The 21,590-nt window shown below is 47.8% G+C and overlaps 1 protein-coding gene across 1 annotated transcript in view; it reads right to left on the reverse strand.

The window, feature by feature from the left end:
• The window catches only part of CSMD2 (CUB and Sushi multiple domains 2), a 597,382-nt gene that overhangs the window by 93,463 nt on the left and 482,329 nt on the right, over positions 1-21,590 (reverse strand). Inside the window, exons 30-37 of the mRNA XM_066375796.1 lie at positions 16,628-16,822; positions 15,551-15,667; positions 14,129-14,242; positions 6,089-6,184; positions 4,732-4,935; positions 4,154-4,278; positions 3,198-3,294; positions 1,552-1,656 (exon numbers count right to left, since the gene is read on the reverse strand). Coding sequence (XP_066231893.1) covers positions 1,552-1,656; positions 3,198-3,294; positions 4,154-4,278; positions 4,732-4,935; positions 6,089-6,184; positions 14,129-14,242; positions 15,551-15,667; positions 16,628-16,822 — 1,053 coding nt within the window. The remainder of the gene's footprint in view (positions 1-1,551; positions 1,657-3,197; positions 3,295-4,153; positions 4,279-4,731; positions 4,936-6,088; positions 6,185-14,128; positions 14,243-15,550; positions 15,668-16,627; positions 16,823-21,590) is intronic.

Consider the following 21,590-nt stretch of genomic DNA (forward strand, 5'->3'; position numbering starts at 1 on the left):
ACAACTTAGTAACCTGAGACCTGCATCCTGGTAAGGCAGTGATGGACAGAAGGAGAAGGAGGGGCAGAGAGAAAGCCAGAGCAAGAGAGGGTGGAAGGAGAAACAAAGGGATGAGGAGAACAGTGAGGCCGGAGGAGGAAGAAGGAGGGAGACAGAGAAGAGCGCATTCTAATTTCTCTCGCATCGCACACCTTGATTTTATTTAAGCCATGCTTTCAACGAAGGAAGAATTATTTTTTGATCATATGCAATTTATTCCCTTTGAAAGCATATTGTTCCATTTCCATTTCAATTAAATAAACATTAAATATGAGTCATCGCAGTAGATATGACTTTTCAGTACCTTTCAAAACCATTTGCCTGTACAATAGCAATTAATTCTCCCTTCCTGTACTTCTTTGTAGGTTAGGGTACAAAACAAAAATACGGGGTCTTGGTTCCCAGGAATTTCAGCTTCCAAATACTGCTGGGGATCTCTATTTTCCCACCATGAGAGGGCAGTTCATGATAAACATCAGCTGAGAAAACTATCAATTTCCTTGGAAGAAAGATTGAGGAGAGGTGAATTTTTCCTGGGAATGAGACAGCAGAATGACAAAGAGAGTTAGGATGAAAATATATTTTTTGGAAAAAGAAAATAAAGAGAAGATTCTTGGGAACATTTAAGGACTCAAATCAAAATAGTGGATAAAGACACAAACCTGCAAAGAACAGAGAAAAGAGAGAAAAAAAGGAAAAAAAAAAAGTGAATAACTTTAGAGACCCAGGATCCTTCACTCCACCAGCTGAGTGAAGCCTCAGTGCTCTGCAGGGGAAGGTCTCAGCGGTCCCTGCCCTGCCCCCCACCTCTCGGGGTCTTTGCTTCAACCTGCCTCTGGTCTCTCCTGCTAGGTACGCTTTTCGGTTCTTTTAGTCCACGAGCATCCTGGGAGCCAGCTAATCCTCTCCCATACTGATGGGGACCTCTGTTTACCCCTAGCTTTTTTTCCCCCACCATGAGAGGACAATTTTCTCAACTACCTGGATAAAGCTCATTCATTTTGGAGACCAGCTGAGCATCTGCATAACACCCGGTGCTGACCCTATCAGGCCTCTAGCACCAACTGGGGCTGCCACCTGCACAGGCCCATGCTGTCAAAGATAGTCAAGCCAATCACGCCTTCTCACATTTCCAGAGACAACTGCAGCACAGAACCAGGGACCGGAGAGGCCAGTTTTTAGGATTGGAGGAGGAGATCACTTCTATTTTCTTAGAGCCTCAATTATATACTGGGCCTAGGCCAACAACCAGGGCCCCTTCCCATTCCTGGCGTGGACTAAGAGGAAGCACACAGGTTTAGTAACTGCCATTTGGGTGAGTATCCTGTCTCCACCACTTACTGGCTGTGCAGCCGTGAGGAGGCTTTGGACCTTCTCTGAGTGTTAGCAATCTCCTCTAGGTCTGTGATCAGTGGGATGGAGAAAATACAGCTGCCCCATACGACCCCTACTCATCCTGGGCGCGCAGTCCCCACCCGCACCCTGTACACAGCTGAGACTCTGGGTTCTCACTTTTGTACTCCAAGTGGAAGCCGGCTGCTGACACGCTGATGTCTGAGTAGAAATGGAGGTAGAGCTGGTTGGAGGTGCTGTTCAAAAGGGCAGGCACAGTTGTTCCTAGGACAAGAAAGAGGGACCACTCAGGCGTAGCCTCCCTGGCTCCCGAGCTCCTCCCGTTTCCTCTTGTTTTTGTTACTTGCTGATGTCCTGTTCCCAAGGCCCCCCGTGTCCCCAGTTATCACGCTTAACAAAAGACAAATGAGTACCCTTCAGAGTACTGGGTTTCCCACGTCCAAGGGAGGTGCAGAGCACACAGGACTCTCTGCACAGTGAGCGGTGGCGGAGCCCCATGCTAGCACAGGGTGAGTGCCTCGTGAGGCCCACGAGTTTGGGTCCCTTCCAGCCATTTCCAAACTGACTCTGACATGTCTCATTCCCAGGGCCATTCAGATAGTGGAGACTGTTTATCTGGGGCACAGGACTCTTTTTTATATCTTGACAGCATGGGTTCTGGGGCCCAGAAGACCCAAGTAATTGAGCTGGTCCTTTGGGCTAAAACACACACCTCGTGCAGTCAGAAGTCCACCACGGGAATGGGAAATGGTGCCACTACATTGGAAAAAAGTTTGTCACTTCCTCAAAAATGTTAAATAAAGAATTACCATATGGCCCTGGCCGGTTGGCTCAGTGGTAGAGCATCGGCCTGGTGTGCAGGAGTTCCGGGTTCGATTCCTGGCCAGGGCACACAGGAGAAGTGCCCATTTGCTTCTCCACCCCCCCCCCTCCTTCCTCTCTGTCTCTCTCTTCCCCTCCCACAGTCGAGGCTCCATTGGAGCAAAGTTGGCCCGGGCACTGAGGACGGCTCTATGGCCTCTGTCTCAGGCGCTAGAGTGGCTCTGGTTGCAGCAGAGCAACGCCCCAGATGGGCAGAGCATCGCCCCCTGGTGGGCATGCCGGGTGAATCCCGGTCAGGCACATGTAGGAGTCTGTCTGACTGCCTCCTCATTTCCAACTTCAGAAAAATACAAAAAAAAAAAAAAAAAAAAGAATTACCATATGACCCTGGAATTCCACTCCTAGGTATGCATCCCAGAGGACTGAAAACACACGTCCCTATAGAAACGTGTATGGGAATGTCCACAGCCATAGCAGCATCCTTCATACTTAACCAACAAGTGGAAAGATCCAAATGCCCATCGACTGATGAATGGATAAATGAAATGGGGTCTGTCCACATGATGAGGTGCCCTGCGTGCTACAACATGGTGACCCTTGAAGACATTCTGCCGAGCGAAAGAGGCCAGACACAGAAGGCCGCATGTTGTCAGACTCCGTCTATAGAAAGTGTCCGGAAGAAGCAACTCCACAGAGAGCGAGAGTGGGTTAGTGGCTGCCAGGGGACGGGGTGGGGGTCGATGGGGCGTGGGTGCAAATGGGGACCTGGTTGCTTTTTGGGGTGATGAAAATGTTATGGGATTAGATAGTAGTAATGGTCATAGAACTTAGAGAATATACTAAAACCCACTAAACTGTACACTTTAAAATGGTGAATCTATTGGTTATGTGAATTACACCTCAATAACAATGACAACAACAATAGCGATTTAAAAAGCCCACTTCCGCCCTCTGAGTTAAAGTCCTTGAATGTCCCGCCTCACCTGAGAAGCTCCCCAGCATAGTCACAGTGTTGTCTGCACCGTCAAACACTTCCAGGGAGTCCCAATTCTGCTCTGTGACAAAACTGATGACTTGGATCTGGGAAGGCAGAGGGATCGAACTGTTGGTGACACAGCCTGCGCCCCTCCCTCCTTCTCTCCATGTCATTAATTCAATTATCGGGCACCGACATGGTGCTAAGCCCTTCCAACAGGAGTAAGATGCAGTCTCTACCTCTGTCCAGCGGGGGAGACACGCGTGCAGTGAATGATTACAAGGATGTGAACAGGGAAAGGAAATTCCAGGAAGTGGGACGACTGCAGTCTGACTGGCTTTCTCTGTGTCTCTCGAACATTCCTTCGGTTTGCCCACTTTCCTGCATGGATTGCATCGGACACCCTGCAGCAGTGAGCCAGTAACCCACTCCTTGCTGGCCTGTCCACCATATGTCCCCGCTTGCCACCTCGCCGCTGGCCTCTGTCCTGCCCCCGAACCAGTTCTGTGGCCTCCTCCACTTGGCGTGGACCACTGGGCACCTGTTATTCCTATGGCTCAGGCTGCAGGTGTGACACCCAGCTGTGTGCCTGGTGCTTGGTCTGTGCTTCTTGGTTTGCTCCGCCCCCTCACCTGCAATGTCCCCTCTTTCATGCCCCAGAATCTTAAGACAAACAAACAAACAAAAAAACCCTTCAAACCACTTGAAAAGTATTTCCTATGAATCCCCTGCTCTTCCCAGTCTTTGTATTCTGGCTCCAGGCCCACCTCCTTCGGTTGGCCTTCCCTGATGCCCAGTGAGTGCCCGCCCCTCCTCCTCCCTGAGTGACCTGGCTCTCTCCTCGTGTCCCCTGAGCTCCAGGGCCACGGGCTGGTGCGTTTATCTGTTTGTGGGCCTCAACTCCACACCTGGCTGTGTCTCCTCCCGGCCACCTGCCCGATGGAGATGTCTCCTCGCCCCTACCTGGATGCCAGCACCTTCGGGGACCATGATCTTCCACACGCAGTTGAGGCTGTTGAGGTAGGGCTCCGGGAAGCCGGGGGACAGGATGGTGCCCCTGCGCTCCGTGAGGTTGCCTCCACATGGCACTGGGAGGAGGCAGCTCTGGTCAGAGACTCTTTTGCTCGTCTCTGTGGGGCCCCCATGGGAACCTCCTCAAACAGACTTTTCTCAGGGCTCCCCAGCCTGCCTGTGCCTCCTCCCCCTGCTGGCTTCTTCAGGGGGCTCAGTCCCACCCTCTCTGGTGACTCCTACCCATGCACCCTGCTTCAGGGGCCTGGACCTTACATCTCCCTTCACACATGTCCGTCCCCCACCCCCGCGCCCCTGCAACCTCAGCTCCTCCTCCTTGCTGTCTTTGCATTCAACCCACAGGTCTAGTGACTTGACTGGAATGGGTCACCCTACTTAAGTTATGCTGGCAGGCAGGGCCTGCTGTGTGTCTTGGGGTAGCTGCTGGGTCTTGCTACCTTCCCCAGGGAGAAAGGACTGTTTGTCGGCCACCCCCGCCCCCAGTCCTGGTTGTCGAGGTACTTACTCACCCACACATGTTGGTGCTGAGACATTCCACTGGGCCAAGGCCCCGGGAACAGGAAGGCACTCGATTTCTGAGGACCCCTGCAGGGCATAGCCGGAATTGCATTCGAAGCGGACGATGGCCCCCACCGAGAAGTCACTGCCCAGCCTTTTGCCGTAGCGGGGTTCCGGCACAGAGCTGCACTGCGTGGCGCTGGTTCGGGGCACCGCTGCAGGGGACAAGGGCACTGAGGGGCAGGCCTCACGAAACTGGCCCGGGGGTGGACACACACTGGACTGGAACTGCCAGCCTGGACGGAACCCTGAGAGGCTGGGGCCAGGGGCAGGGGCAGGGCCCATTTACTGAAACAGAGATGGACGCGCAATGATGCAGCATAGCTCTGGAAACCGCGGGAGGCAGCATGAGTCTCCGGCCCAGTCTGTAGGACCAGTTGTGTTCCTTGCCTTCCCAATGGTGCCCATCACCCATCAGGGTCCCACATTCCCTCACGGGGAGAATGGTCCTTCCTCCTCCACTTCAGTGCCTTCACCCTGCTTTTGGCCCCTTCTCCCATGTGCCTTAAAACCTGCCCGGGATCTCCTCTCTCCCTACCCAGGGTAGTAGATGGGAGGCCTCAGATACAGCGCCCCTTGTGGCAGACGTCCCTCTGCACAGGGAAACGCAGCTCGTCCTAATGAACAGAACCACATGCAGACCGGGCTCTAGAAAGTGGGCATTCTTCTGGGCAAGGAGAGGCTGGGGTCTGTAGGTGGAAGCCAGGAGGCTCCAAGACTGCCTTTCAGGGCCAATAAAAAAGGGAACAAAAGATGCCCTGCTTGGTCCCAGCTACATAGTGAATGCTCTTTCAATCTCATCAGGGAGGTAACGTTACACCCTCACTTACTAGGTGAGGGAACCTCGGCTCTGAGAGGCTGAGTAATTGGTACCCAGTGAGAAAGGGGCAGGGCTGGGATTCAAACCCATATCCATCTCACGGCCAAGCCAGTTTCCCCCACACCTTTCCTGGGCCTTGTAGACAAAGCCGAGCTCCACAGGAGAGAGTCTAGAAAAGGAACCTGGGCTGGTCTTCCCAATGCCATTGGGGCTGGGCCAGACAAGGTGGGGAGTGGAATTAGCTTCCCAGGTCTGATATCTCCCCTCACTCAGCACGGAGCTGGGTCCAAGAACTGTCTGTTGAGTAAATGAACACATAAAAATTCAACTGAATTTCAAGGGATGGCCCCACTAGTGATTGCCCCTAACACCTTAAGAATGAGGTTCAGACTAAGGGGCAAAGGCCACTGTTCCTTTTGGTCCCTTGTCACTGAAAAACTGAGACTCCGAGACTGCCTTCGTCCCTCCCATGTCCACGTACTGCATACCTTGGTAGACAAAGTGGAAGCCTCTAGCTGGTGCTTGGCCTTTGGCACTGAACTTAATGAGAACTTGATTGGAGGTGGCCAAGGGCAGCGATTCTCCTGCCGAGATAAGGGGTGGGGAGGGGAGGGAAGCGGTGAGTCCATCAGATAAAATCCTGGCCGGGAAGGAGGGGCTGCCCAGACCCCACACAGCGATTCCTTCCACATCCCAGGTGTTCCTGAAATGAAACTCACATTTTTTTTTTTACTGCACTTTTCAGTTTAAATTTAAAGTTTGCAGAGGGCTTTAGCATCCATGGTCTTATCTTGACCCATCGTCAATGAGAGGTTGGCATGACAAGAGTTCAGTACCGCCAGTTAATAGATCAAGACAGAGAGGCTCAGAATGATTAAGTGACCTGCCTCAGGAGGAGAGAGCTTCTAAAAGTGCGGTGCCCGCCAGTGATGAGGATAGTGGCCATCGCCAGACAGACTGGCAGTTTACTAGGAAAGCTGTCCTCAGTCCGACAGAAGAAAAGGAAAGAGCAACGGCTTCCGGGCAGAAGGTGCTGTGACCTTTGGAGAGTAACTGGCCTGTCCCAGGGTCTCTGTGAAACGAGCAATCACCAGAGTGATTACATAATTTATTGCTCATACTAGGACACTTTTGAGAGTAAAAGGGCATGTAATTAATTAATTAGACTGTGAGATAGCCAAGTGAAATGGGGCTGTCCCAGGCAAAGCAGGACCTACTGTCACCCAACCAATAACACACAAAGTGGCGACAACCTGAACAGACCTAGGGGAGCCCGGCGGCGTTTACATCAAAAGAGTAAGGTGTGTCTCCTGCTCGACGTGGTACAGACAGACGGCAGCAGAGACAGCACAGCCAGACCTGCAGCTGGGAAGCACCGTCTTGGTCATCATCACATTCCTGTGGACGCTAAGGGAATATGGGGTGGCATGGCCACTCTGCATGATGCCCCTCCGAAGCCTCAGGGACCCCTGAGAATAGCTGCTGACCCCACCAACAGAAGGGCAGTAGGGGTGACAGAAAGCTAGGCTTCATTTCCACTGCGGTGAGGGCTGGAGTTGGAATCAGCCAAGAAGCCAACATTAGGAGGCGCATCTGGAGCCCACCAGGGCTTGCAGAAAGCCAGTGGGTGCTGTTGGCCACAGGGAGTGGACAGCCCAGGTGGCTGAGCCTGGCTGGGGGTCACTGCCCTAGCTGACTCTCGGCTGCCGAAGCAGGAAAACAAAAACAGAACTCCTGAAGACAAAGCATCTCCTTAGCTCTACCGCCTCCTCTCAATGGATGCGAGCAGAACAAAACTCAGCTTCTCTGCCCTCCCATCATCTGGCTTGACACGTGTGGAATAGGACCTCCCACAGGCCCCATTTGGACTTCCGTTCCTGGACGTACACAGACTTCCCTCTCCATGGCTAGGCAAGCGTGTAGTAAAATCACCGGACATAAGAAAATAGTCCAAAGTTTTTAAGGAAGGAAACCACGCTGAGAAACCAAAGTGGGTATTTTTATGTGAACTACAACAAAGAACAGGCAGCATCTCAGAAGTCTGTCCACCACGACTGTCACGAGATTAAATCTAGCTTTGCACCTGGGAAACCAGAGGAGGAAGACATGGCAGAGGAAAGATCTGAGACTAATAAAGGTTTCAAAGAGATGAGAGAGGCTAATACATGGCAGCTGGATTCTGCAGAAGCTGAACAGTGAGTGACATGGAGATTAAATTTGGGAAATTCTTCCAGGATCCACAGAAAAAGGATAAAGAGATTAAAATAATGAGAGACATGATAAGCGACATGAAAGATAGATGAAAAAAATCCAATATGCATATATCAAGAATTCTAGAGAGAAATTGAAGGAGAAAAAAAAATAACATAAGAAAGAAGATAACTTTCCTAAAGCTTAAGTAAAGGCCCGAGGTTCAGACTGAAATTGTTCATAAAGTGCCAGATCGAATTAATGAAAAACGATTTCCTCTGCAACACATCCTGGTGGGCTTTTTGATATTAAAAATTAAGAAACAATAAAGGCATTTAGAAAGAAAAGCAAAGGTTAAAAAATAATCAGGTTGGACTTCAACTCATCTGTAATATTAGCTGTTGGAATAGAGTGGAACAAATATGCAGTTTTGACAGAAACATTTGTGACCCATAATTTGATTTACAATCAAGTTGTCATTTATATAATAGATCAAAGGAAATGCATTCTCATACATGCAAGGTGAAAGAAAGTACAGATGTTATGAGCCCTACTTAAAAACAATGAATGAAAGTAGGGAAATAAAAACAACCTTTAAAAATCAGGGATAAAGACAACCTGGAAAGTATAGTTAAACCCAAATAATTATTGTGAATAAGTAACAAAACTAAATGAATATGTAAATACTTGTTCTTGGAGATGAAGTCCATACTTTAAAATAATTACTAATAGTATTAACATAAAAGTCCAAATATATTTTAAAAAAACATGGAAATTAGAGATGAGTCCTGTATGACTGGAAAAGTGAGGCAGCAAAATCAAAGCAAAAACAAAAACCTAGAAGGAACAAAACAAGGTGACAGATAGCAGACCAGATGTTCCACTTGTGAAATCAGTAAGTAAACTTCCTCTTTATCTTTTTCTTTTTTTTGTATTTTTCTGAAGCTAGAAATGGGGAGAGACAGCCAGACAGACTCCCGCATGCGCCCGACTGGGATCCACCCGGCACGCCCACCAGGAGCGACGCTCTGCCCACCAGGGGGCGATGCTCTGCCCCTCCGGGGCATCGCTCCTCGCTCCTCCACGACCAGAGCCACTCTAGCGCCTGGGGCAGAGGCCAAGGAGCCATCCCCAGCGCCTGGGCCATCTTTGCTCCAATGGAGCCTTGGCTGCGGGAGGGGAAGAGAGAGAGACAGAGAGGAAGGAGAGGGGGAGGGGTGGAGAAGCAGATGTGTGCCTCTCCTGTGTGCCCTGGCCGGGAATCGAACCCAGGACCCCTGCACGCCAGGCCGACGCCCCACCACTGAGCTAACCGGCCAGGGCCTCTTTTTTTTTTTAAGCGAGAGGAAGGGATAAAGAGAGACAGACTCCCACAGGTACCCTAACTGGGATCCACCCAGCAACCTCTGTCTGGGGCGGATGCTCAGACCAACTGAGCTATCCTCAGCACCTGGGTCCACACTCAAACCAGTGAGCCACTGGCTGTGAAAGGGGAAGAGGGAGAGAAGTGCGAGAAGGAGGGGGTGAGAAGCAGATGGTCACTTCTCGTGTGCCCTGACCAGGAATCAAACTCACAGGATGTCTACATGCCAGACTGATGCTCTATCCATTGAGCCAACCAACCAGGGCCAGTAAACTTCTTCTTAAAAGGAAAGGATTCTCAGAGGAAATGAGGAAAGATATATCAGGCAAACAGATAAAAATTCTTAGAAACACAAGAGGGTGACAAAATATCCCAATTGTAGAGGGACATACTGTCACACAATATTCTCAACCACTGATACATCAAATAGAAAAACAAAATGAAGGCTGCTGAGTAGTGGTCTTCAAGGTTTTTCCCCTCAGTACATGTTAGGGACAGGGACACACTTCAGTGCCAGCAGTACCAGTGGCTCATCATCAGTGTTTCTCCTAGAGATGATCTTAGTATATTGATGCTGATATCTATAGGTCCTATACTCCCTCCCTCCCTCCCTCCCTCCCTCCCTCCCTCCCTCCCTCCCTTCCTTCCTTTCTTCCTTCCTTCTTTTCTTCCTATTTTTATTATTCCTATGTATCTATATCTACAACTCTCTATATCTATGTCCATATTTACATCTATAAGTTCTTAAGGTATACATGTTTATTTTTCTCTACCTGTACCTATACTTATACTTCTATACCTGTACCTTCTTATACCTCTGCCTGCCTCTATCTATCTATCTATCTATCTATCAAGAGATTTTGAAAAAGCATCCTACTTCAAAAGATCCTGACATAAACTTCCAGTTGGGTGTGAATGTGTGGGGTGGTGGTGTAATTGAGAACTACAGATATAAGGATTTGAATAATAGAATTGAGTAAGACGGATCTAATAGCTATTACAAAGCTCATTTAATCCCAACAATAACCCTAGGAGACAGCACTTTTACTCTCTGCGTTTTACAGGTGAGGAAACTGAAACTCGGAATGTTGTGCCCTCAGGCACCTTGCAAGGGAGTGGGAGAACTCTGGTTAGAGTGCAGGCGAGCTCTGGTTAGAGTGCCAGCAAGCTCTGGTTAGAGTGCAGGCGCTAGCTCTGGTTAGAGTGCAGGCGAGCTCTGGTTAGAGTGCAGGCGAGCTCTGGTTAGAGTGCCGGCGAGCTCTGGTTAGAGTGCCGGCGAGCTCTGGTTAGAGTGCAGGCGCTAGCTCTGGTTAGAGTGCAGGCGCTAGCTCTGGTTAGAGTGCAGGCGAGCTCTGGTTAGAGTGCCAGCAAGCTCTGGTTAGAGTGCCCGCGAGCTCTGGTTAGAGTGCAGGCGCTAGCTCTGGTTAGAGTGCAGGCGAGCTCTGGTTAGAGTGCAGGCGCTAGCTCTGGTTAGAGTGCCGGCGAGCTCTGGTTAGAGTGCCGGCGAGCTCTGGTTAGAGTGCAGGCGAGCTCTGGTTAGAGTGCAGGCGAGCTCTGGTTAGAGTGCCGGCGAGCTCTGGTTAGAGTGCAGGCGAGCTCTGGTTAGAGTGCCGGCGAGCTCTGGTTAGAGTGCAGGCGAGCTCTGGTTAGAGTGCCGGCGAGCTCTGGTTAGAGTGCAGGCGCTAGCTCTGGTTAGAGTGCCGGCGAGCTCTGGTTAGAGTGCCGGCGAGCTCTGGTTAGAGTGCAGGCGAGCTCTGGTTAGAGTGCAGGCGAGCTCTGGTTAGAGTGCAGGTGGACGTTCTGAGGGCCTGAGCTCGCCCTTTCCCTCTGTGGCATCTCAGCCTTACAGAGAACCACATTCTTTTCAGATACTCAGGGAATTTAAAAACATGTCCTTGGCTACGGATCACATAACCTCCAAAGTAGACTGGTACAAACTATATTCTCTAACCTCATGGCAATAAAAACAGAAAACACAAACATAACAAACAAAACCCAGGTTCTTGAGGGAAAAGAAGACAGATTCTTAATCAACTCCTGGGAAAAAAGAATAACACTCGATCATGAATTATTTAGGAAGTAATGATGATGGAAATAGTACGCATCAAAATTTATGACTGGAAACCAAAACTATGCTTAGAGGTGAATATATTGCTGTAAACATGCTTTTTAGTGCACAGAGGAAATAACAAACAAAGCTCTCAACTCAAGATGTTACAACAAGAAGAACAAAATAATCTGAAAAAAAAGGGGCAAAGATTAATTAGTTAGAAACTAATAACAAACTCCACAGAAGCATTGGCAAGTAGATGCAGTAAAAAACAAACTAAAACAATAAACAACAGAAGACCTCTGGTCCTGCTGAGTAAGGGGACTGTGAGCACAGCATTCAGCATTGTAAAGGTGGGAGATACAATCTCTAAAGGAAGGAGATTAAAAAGCATCATACTATAGTATATAAGCAGTGCTGCTAAATTTAAAATAATCACAAAATGGATTTTTTTACTATAATATATAATAACAAAGTAAGCTGCCTGAACAGACTAATAACCATGAAAGAAAATACAAGAAAAATCACTGAAAAGGAAGAGATGAAATAATGAGATAAATTTATCTGCAGGTGACATCATTTCTTGCTTAAAGGACCCAGGAGGATCACCTGGCAGTGTTAGCATTGTTATGGAGGGTTCGATGACTTTACAAAATGACTACCAATACCAGTTTCCTAATATACTGGCAAAACCAATTAGGCTATATACTGCTCACAAAAATTAGGGGAGGCCCTGCTGGTTGGCTCAGTGGTAGAGCATCAGCCCTGCATGTGGAAGTCCTGGGTTCAATTCCCAGCCAGGGCACACAGGAGAAGCGCCTATCTGCTTCTCCACCCTTCTCACTCTCCTTTCTCTCTATCTCTCTCTTTCCCTCCTGCAGCCAATGCTCCATTGGAGCAAAGTTGGCCCCAGGCACTGAGGACGGCTCTATGGCCTCTGCCTCAGGTGCTAGAATGGCTCCAGCTGCAACGGAGCAACGCCCCAGATGGGCAGAGCATCGCCTGGTAGAAGGCTTGCTGGGTGGATCCCAGTTGAGGTGCTTACGGGAGTCTGTCTCTCTGCCTCTCTGCTTCTCACTTAAGAAAGAAAAAAAGAATACATAACATTGGGAGGTCCATTTACAGTAGCAACAAAAAAACTGCCCTGAGATATCTAGGAATAAAGTTAATAAAGAATGAATACTGCCTAAATGAAAATGATAGCACCTTCCCTTACAAAAGATAAATAAATGGAGAGGTACACCATGTTCCGGAAAGAGGAGACTTCCTATTATAAAGATGTGAGTTCTCCCCCAATTAATACGTAAGTTTAATAGATTCCAATGAAAATTTTTTTAACTTGACAACATATTTCAAAAATTTATCTGGAGGCAAAAGATAAGCAAGAAAAGCCAATAAAAATTCAAAACTAAGAATGTCTTTAATTATTATAACATTATTATAATGTTATAATAATTAAAGTTTTTTGATATTGATATAAGAATAAACAGACATGTAAAGAAAATGGATAAAAAGTCTAGAAACATACCTTTTCTTTCATAAAAATTTAATATCTAATAAATATGGCATTCTGAAAATTCTGTTAGGACAACAGATGAACTAAATTTGAAAGACTATGCTTATATTCCCCATATAAAATAATATATCAATATAATTCCAAAGTTATTAAAGCCAAACAATAAAACTAAAAAGAAGTAAAAGAAAACACAGCGGGATATATATTTCATCAGCATAAAAGAAAGGGAGGAAACCACAGAAGAAAAACATTGATAGATTTGGTATCATGGGAAATTAAAATTTTCTAACACTAAAACACACCCTGAACAAAATTAAATGGCAAGTGACAAACTATAGGGGAAGGCTTTTTATAGCATATAATCTAGTTTATAATAATATGGTGCTCTACTAAATAAATAGGAAAATAAATGCTAATAGAAGCATCAGTACTAATTCACACGTAGATTCACAAATAAAAAATGCATGGGTCAATAATTTCATTAAAAAAGTTAACCTTACTTGTGATAAAGAAGGCAAATTTAAAAATGAGGTGCCATTTTCACTTTTCAAACTGATAACACTTTTGCTTTTTTAATTACCTAATTTTATGAGGAAAAAACATGCCATTTTATTCCTTGTTGGTGAACAAAATAGCAAGAACTTTCTAGAGGCATAGTTGACAATCTGTTAAAAAAAAATTAAGAACCTCACATATCCTTTAACTCGGCAATTCTACTTCTAGATATTCCAAGGTTCATAGAGATGTGTCTAATGACAAGTATAATACACTGAATTAATAGTCACAAGAGTGAAAAATTAGAAACAATCTAAATGTTCAATAATGGGGAATTCATTACATAGGTTTTAAATAAGTATATATAGACTAATATGCAGCATTTAAAAATCCTATTATAGAATAAAATAATGACAGAGAAACGCTCACAATGAATATTTCAACAAAAATATGTAAATCACTTCAATAAAATATGTAAAAGATTAAGTCTAAGTAGATATAAAGACGGGAAAAAAGTACACTCCATCTTTTTAGTGGTTCCTTCTGTGTGGCTTTTCTTTATATTAATTCTCTATATAATTTTTTTTTTTTGGTCGGTTCTAAGTTTCCTATAATGAAAATGCAATATGTTAATAATTAGAAAAACATGTTGCGGATACATATAAAACAGCGGGAATGCTAGGCCCCATGGGGGTGGCACAGATGCAGTTTGGGGTGAGTGTAGTTTCTGACGCCCCCTTCTAGGTATAGGCTATCAGGAGCTGCCTGTTGGTGGTAGAGAGAGCACCAGCACATGACAAGCACAGAGCTGTGGGGTTCCCCCTCTAGCCAGGCTTATAGGGCCTCTTTCCTTTTAGCTGGCCCGTGATACCCACGCCCCACCACACCCCCACCGCTGGCCGAGCTGTGGGTACCTGTGTGGGTGCCTGACAGCGAGCTGAGGAGACGGGAGTGCTGGCTGTGGCCGTCATGCACCTCCACCACGTCGTTGAGGGCTGTGTGGAAGAAGGCGAACTGTCCGAACACCACTGCGGAGGAGACATGGTGCGGGGTCTCAGTGTGGAAGGCTGCGCGGTCACGTGGGGGGGAAGACTGCGCGGTCACGTGGGGGGGAAAGACTGCGCGGTCACGTGGGGGGCAGGGGCTGGAGGTCTGGGGGACTCCAAAGGAAACCTTGGAGGAAGGTGGTGGTTCATGGGGCTAAGTCCTTGCTGAGTCTTGCTACCGGCTGATTGGCACAATGGCCAGACACCAGGCACAGGGACGCAGGGAGCTGTGAAAGGCTGGCTGGCATTCTTCCACATGGGTGAAGATGGCATTGGGAACGGCACTCCATGGCCAGGCTGGTGGCAGTGGCACTGAGCTGATCTTATGCTTTCCCAGAGAGCAGCTGCAGCAGCTACTCAAGGACACGAGAGGGCTTTGGGTAACATCCCCCATTTTCCACGTGGTCTCAGGACCTTGTCCCTGAGAGGTGGGTAATGAATGGTTGGTGAACGGCATCAGGCCTCGCCCTGTGCCCACTCTATCAGATCTCTTGGGACTGAGCAGCCAGAGTTCCGCAGGCCGCCCTGTCCCTCTCCTAGGTGGTAAGGACATATCGATACCCTTTGTCCCATTCAATGCCAATTTTGTTTAGAAACAGTTCTTCCTCCTTCTACAAAGAGGAGATCGGGGGAGAGCAGCCAGGCTGGCCACCTGACTGCCCAGGGACAATTGTGTCAGGAACTTCCTGAGTCCCTCAGGGCTGACAGGACGCTTGACTATCCCCACTGCCGACCAAGTGACTAGCCTGGCTTCTTTTTACCTTGGATTCTTGGAACCTAGTGATTTCTCTGTCTTCTCCTCACTTTTTTCCTGCTCATCCTACTGATAGCTGCTGGACCAGGCTCCAGGTTCTCAGATGGAATAGCGAATGATGCGGCTGCCAGCTCCATCGCCTGTGCTTGCAAGCCCAGCTCCACCCCACCCCTCACCCCTTCCTGCCCCTGGGCTGCCTGTCCCTGGGTTCCCAGGAGGCCTGGATCTGCAGCACCTCTCCTCAGACGTGGGCTGCCGGTACCCAGTGCCCCTGCCTTCCCTTGCTCCTGCCTAGTTCCTCACCACCATCCCCTTGGTTCTGGCCAGCTGGCCCCTTCCTCCCTCGTGTGTCAGGAGTGTATTCCACAGCCCACTTGGTGGCATCCACACTCAGGTGTCCTGTGTAGGACACCGTTCTTCCCATTCCCACAATGGGAGTGGATACAATTGAGTGGAACTGGGATACAAGTGGGAAGGGCCTGAGAAGTTGGAAGGAGTCAGAAAACATATAAACAAACATACAAAATATTCCATACCATAATCCTTGGGCACAGTGACAAAATACAGGCAGATCTGTCCACTGGTGTAGTTCTGGGGGTAGTTGGGGGACAAGACCACTCCATCTGAACCCACATACTGTCCTCCACAGGGGGCTGAAAGAGAAACCAGAGAGAGGGCCAGGTGACCTTGTGGGCCTCTCAGCAGCAGTCCATCTTCTGATCTGCTCACTCCCAGCTTGAGCTTCTGCCGCTGGTGGGGCTGTCATGAGGTGCCCAGCCACCAGTGCAGAGGAGGGGAGTTCGGAGGACACTGCCCTGCCCAGCCCAAGGACAGCCATCCCTGACCTGGCACATGGCCTAAAACCCCCCTGATGCCACCAGGGGCCCATCTGAGCACATGCCAATCCAGGCCCTCTAACTATTAACACGGGCATTGTCCCTGGAGGCATAGCCCTGAGGAACATTTTAGGAATCTCTCCTGGTTACAAGTAGAACCAGACCAATCTGCTGCTCCCATGGTGATGTCTCCACCTGGCTAGTTAGTGTCTACAGGAGTAGAAAGTTATGGCTTTCCCAGACTACCCCACTAGCAGAGGCCAGCCCATGCGACCCAGTCACCTTCTGGTCCCATGCATGGTATCTTATTCCTCAAGAAGTGGACCTCAGAACCAAGCTCTTTCACCTGGACAAAGTGGTCTCCTTGCTTTTCAACTTAAGTGGCCACCACGCTCTGCCACTCTATTCTATCTGCTAGGATTCTATGGCTAACCCAGGTCCCCTGGAGAGAGCCCATCCTGCTGGCCTTCGTTTCACATATCAGACCTCACAGTGGGACCAGGAAGAAGCCCTTTAAACTCCCTCCTCCCTGGTATGAGCTACTGGCATGTCCAGGGGCCAGTGTTGAGGATATCTATCTGAGTGTCGGTAGGGACACTATGTGATCCGAGAGAGACGCCATGTTGACAAGGACCAGGACACATTCTCATTCACAGTGAACCCAAGGAGCTCCGCTCTGAGGACCCTGTGCCCCCTCCCCCTTCCCTTGCCCATAGCCCCTCGGTCTCCGGCACCGCCTCACTCCCCCTTCTCCTTCCCCACCCCCGGCCCCACCACCTGTGCACACTGGCCGGGGACTGTTCCACACGGGCTTCCCATCGGGCCCCAGGATGCAGCTCAGGGTCGAGGAGCCCTCCACTTCATAGCCCCCATGGCAGTAGTAGGTAATGGAGGAGCCCAGCTTTAGGTCGGAGCCCACTCGTGTGCCATTCTTGATCGAACCAGGATCGAAACATGACTCCCGTGGGTTTTCTGCAAAAAAAGAAAAGCAAACACATACATGAGGCTCATTAGCAGCCTAATTCCTTAGCGCAGCACCCGTAAGGAAACCCTGACACTAATTAACTGTAGAGAACGTGGGAAGTTGGGATTGCGGGCCCTATTCCCTTTGGGTCTAAAAACTATTCTAAATTTGGTTAGAAATCGAGGGCTGGAAATCATCTTCCTAATCAGCTATTTTAAATTTCCATATTCCTTTCCCCACACTCTCGTCACCCTTCTCTGCTTTTTCCCTCTGACTGAGATCAATGCTGTTTCATGTATCATATACGTGCCTTGTTCTGTTTGTTTGTTTTTTTCTATCTCTACTAGAATGTAGGCTTCATGAGGATAGTTTTCGTTTTCCAGTTTTGTTCACTGCTATATGGTCCAGTGCCTGGCACACGGTAGGCACTCAGTATCCAGGGGTGGGCAAGGGTAGAGTTGTAATATAAATAAATAATACAATAATTAATAAGTAATACAACAAGAATAAACTGTGTTTTGCGTAGTAAACCTATTTTGGCCAAACCCTGTATATTTCTTAAATGAATAAGTGTGGGGTTTCTAGAAAGGCTGCTTAAGGAAAGGTGACAGACGAGAGAATGCTCTTTGGCCCTTCCTTCCTTCCTCCTGCCCGCAGTCCGGAACTCAGACATCCTGGTTGGAATTCCAGCTGCCATCTTGGATCCTGAGATAACCTTGAGGATGGGAGCCATGCACTACTAGTGTGGCAGACCACGAAGACAAAAGGAACCTTGGTGAAGCCACTTCATCAGCCCTGGGTAATAGGCTCCAGATCTCTTTTACAGGAATGAGAATAAACTTCTGCTTCATATAAGCTGCTGTGCTTTTCAGTAACTGCTGCACTGGCATTGGGGGCCAGCTGGGTAGGACTGCTGCAGAACTATATACACTGTATCAGGTGGCCCTTTTGTCCTCCATATTTATGCAAATACCTACACATTTTTCTTTTTTCTTTTTCTTTTTTAGCAAGACAGAGAGAGATAGACAGGGACAGACAGGAAGGGAGAGAGATGAGAAGCAACAACTCATAGTTGCAACACCTTAGCTGTTCATTGATTGCTTCTTATAGGTGACTTGACCGGGGCTCTAGCTGAGCCAGTGACCCCTTGCTCAGCAAGAAACCTTGGGCTTCAAGCCAGTGACCTTGGGCTTTAAGCCAGTGACCTTTGGACTCAAGCCAGCAACCATGGGGTTATGTCTATGATCCCAAGCTCAAGCCGGTGACCCTGCACTCAAGCTGGTGAGCCTGCTCTCAAGCCAGATGAGCCCACATTCAAGCCAGTGACTTTGGGGTTTTGAACCTGGGTCCTCAGCATCCCAGGCCAATGCTCTACCCATCGATCCACTGCCTGGTCAGGTAGCTCCTACACTTTTCAGTGCTACCCTCTCTGAAGCAAGTTTCTGAACTTTGTCTTCTCTCTGGCAGAATTCTATTTTTTCTCTTCTTGACTATATAGCATGTATAGCATTATCTTGTAATTTGGGTAAGTGCACTGCTTTTCAGTGGGTCTGAACTCATAGAGCACAGAGACCATCACCTATTCTCTTAGTCCTGTCAACTAGCATAGAACTTGGCACTAGGGCCGGCCGTGTTTGACACATATTAGGGGCTTAATAAATGGATGCGGAATTGATGGGCTGAACACTGCAGGGCTTGGAAAATCAACAACCACATCCATGATTCCAACTACAAATCTAGTCTATAGTTACTCACATGTCAGAGCAAGAGCTCATCATTTCAACATTATCACATTAATAAAAATGATAAGGATAATGATAATGATGACAGCCTCTTACACAGAAATATCACTTTATAATTTTCAAAGCTCTCTCCAATCTGCTATCTCACTTGCATATCACACTGGCCTCTGCAGCAGGCAGGGCCAGGGACATTCCTGTCCAGGTCTCAGATGAGGAATGTGGTGATCAGGCAGGCTAAGGAAGTTTTTCAAGTCATTCAACTATTAAGAGGTACGACTAAGATCAAAATTCAGTCTTTGGCCTGTCAAACGAGAGCTCAGCTATGAATGATAAAATTAAATGACTAAGACATCATGATGATAATGAATACTGTAAAACCCAAGCCCTCCAAAAAGAGAAAATTAAAAGAATCAGTTTCTTTTTGTCCCAATAGTTAAGAGTCATTTCCAAACACTGTAATAGCAAAACAAACAAACAACCCCCCCCCCAAAAACCAACCGAAACACTCCATCAGTAGAGAACTATTGAAAATGGTTGAATTAGAAGCCATCCACTGAAATATAAGCAGCCTTTAACAAGAATAGTGACAGTCTTTGAATACTGATATTGAAAGACATCCAAGATCTATATTGCTGGGGAAAAAAGAAAAAGGGAGAGAGAGAAACATCGATTTGTTGTCCCACTTATTTATGCACCTATTGGTGGATTCCTGTACGTGTCCTGATCGAGGATTGAACCCACAAACTTGGCATGTCAGGAAGATGCTCTAACCAACTGAGCTACCAGGCCAGGGCCCTCACCCCTGCTCTTGAACAGTGAATTCTTCTCAATCTTTACTTAGGTCTCAGTTTCAATGTCACTTGCTCGGCGAGGCCTTCATCTTGACTGACTGACTGACTACCATTCTGAATGGGCTCCTTACGTCTCCATATCCAAGTAGCTTGTTCTTCCCTAACTTCTTTCGCGTCTCACTTCTTGTTTGTCTCTTTTATTGTCTGCCCCCCTCCCTCACCTCTACACTGACTTAGAGTAGGAACCACAACCACTTGGCTCACTGCTGTAGCCTCCATATCCAGCACTGGGCATGGCATGAAGTAGAAGCTCAATAAACATTTGTCAAATGGATAAATGAGCTCTACACTAGTGCATGGATGTTCTAGCCTGTCCCTGCCCGGGATGAGGCCGCCCCATCTGCTGCAAGATGAGAATGAAGGTCCACACCCACCTCTTGTGTTGCTGCTATCTCTGGCCTGGAGAAAGACAATAACCTCCCCACGACTCGCGACTCATTTTTAAAAACTGTATCCAAAAGACAGGATCCTCCTCATCCCCTTTGTTTCCTTCTAGCTAACTGGGTAAAGCTACCCAGGAGGCTGAATTCAGATGAGAAGTGCCTCCAAGCATGGTCTCCTAGAGAAACTGCCCATTTTTGCCCTGTCAGGTGGGCTGTCAACACCAACTTCTCATCTGTAACGGAAAAATGTCTGTGAGTCTAGGATGTGACCTCCAAGGCGGTAGGGACTTTGTTTTGCTTCTCTGCACTGTCCTAAGGCATATAGTAGGTTCTCGCTAAATATTCACTGAGTGAACAAGTGAATAAAAATGCCTGATCTATCCTAGCTCCTTATGAAAAAGCCTAATCCCATGACACCGCTCAGGGGACCCTTGACTTAAGCCTGGTCAATCTGACGGCCCTCTGGGATTCAGAATTGGGATACAAACTGGGAAGTGATTCAAAGTCAAGAGTGAGGCAGCCACAACTGTCTTAGGAAAGCGTTTGAGAAAGCAAGGGCAGTTAACCTGCAGAAAGGGGAAGGTAGCAAATACTCAGAGCGGAGAGGAGACAAAACCCGGAGACAGAAGAGGGAACCTCAGCCTCCCGCTCCCCCACCCCGATCTCAGGCCCTAATACCTCCTGCCTTTGGGCTCTTGTGTTCTAATAACAGATTCCCATCTGCTCTTAACTTTGAGTAAGTTTTTGTTATCTGTAATCATTAAAACACAGAACCCTTTTTAGTTTAAATTAGTTTGGCTATTCGTCGTTTTTCTTATAGTAAAGTCTTTTTTGTTTGTTTGTTTGAAGTTGCTTTGAGTTTCTGGGTTTTGCATTTTTAAGTAATAAATTGCCCCTTTTTTGGTTAAGTTGGTCTGAATGGGTTTCTTGGTTTGGAACTAAATGATCCCTGACTAAGATGCAGTACAACTTTCCTTCTTCCCGCTTGGGGAGTTGGTGGGGTGTGGGAGGACCTCTGGTCTGCCTGCCTTAGGGTGCCTTTGACCTCAGAGAGTGGTTTTTATGGGACTATGCCCAGCTGAGTCGGCAACCTCTCTCTTTGTGGCCCCTGTCACCTTCCAAAGCAGGACCCTGAAGCCACACCTCCCTGGAGACCCAGATCCTCAGCCTTAGTGGAGCCCTGGATCTCCTGACAAGACAAGGTTCTGCCCTTGGACAAGAAACGGCTTCTAGATGCACGAAGCCACTTCTGCTCCTCACTGGACCCAGACCTGACTCGGCAAGTCCTCGCAGGACTACATGTCCATCTCCAGTGCCCTGTGGAGCCGCAGAGGGTAGCGTGTCTTGATTCTTTGCTAAGGACTGGAGAAGTATCCAGGACATACACACGTATCACAAACATTCGTGTTATGTATATAGGCACACTTCATTTATTGCACTTCATTTCATTGTGTTTTGCAGATGCTGTGTTATTTACAAATTGAAGGTTTAGGGGCAACCTTTGCCAGGCAAGCCTATCGGCGCCATTTTTACAATAGCATTGGCTTACGTGTATCTCTGTGTCATTTTTTGGTAATTCTTACCAACTTTTTTTCATTATTGTATTTGTTATGGTGATCTATGATCAGTGATCTTTCATGTTACTGTTGCAATTTTTTTTCTTTCTTTTGGGGGGAGCGGGGGCGCACCATATATTGTAGCCATATAAGGCAGTAAACTTAATCACTAAGCGTGTGTGCATGGCCTTCTCCACCGACCCGTCTTTCCCTCTCGTTAGGTCTCTGTATTCCCCAAGACACA

The sequence above is a fragment of the Saccopteryx leptura genome, chromosome 3, assembly GCF_036850995.1.
Source record: "Saccopteryx leptura isolate mSacLep1 chromosome 3, mSacLep1_pri_phased_curated, whole genome shotgun sequence".
Classification (NCBI taxonomy): domain Eukaryota; kingdom Metazoa; phylum Chordata; class Mammalia; order Chiroptera; family Emballonuridae; genus Saccopteryx; species Saccopteryx leptura.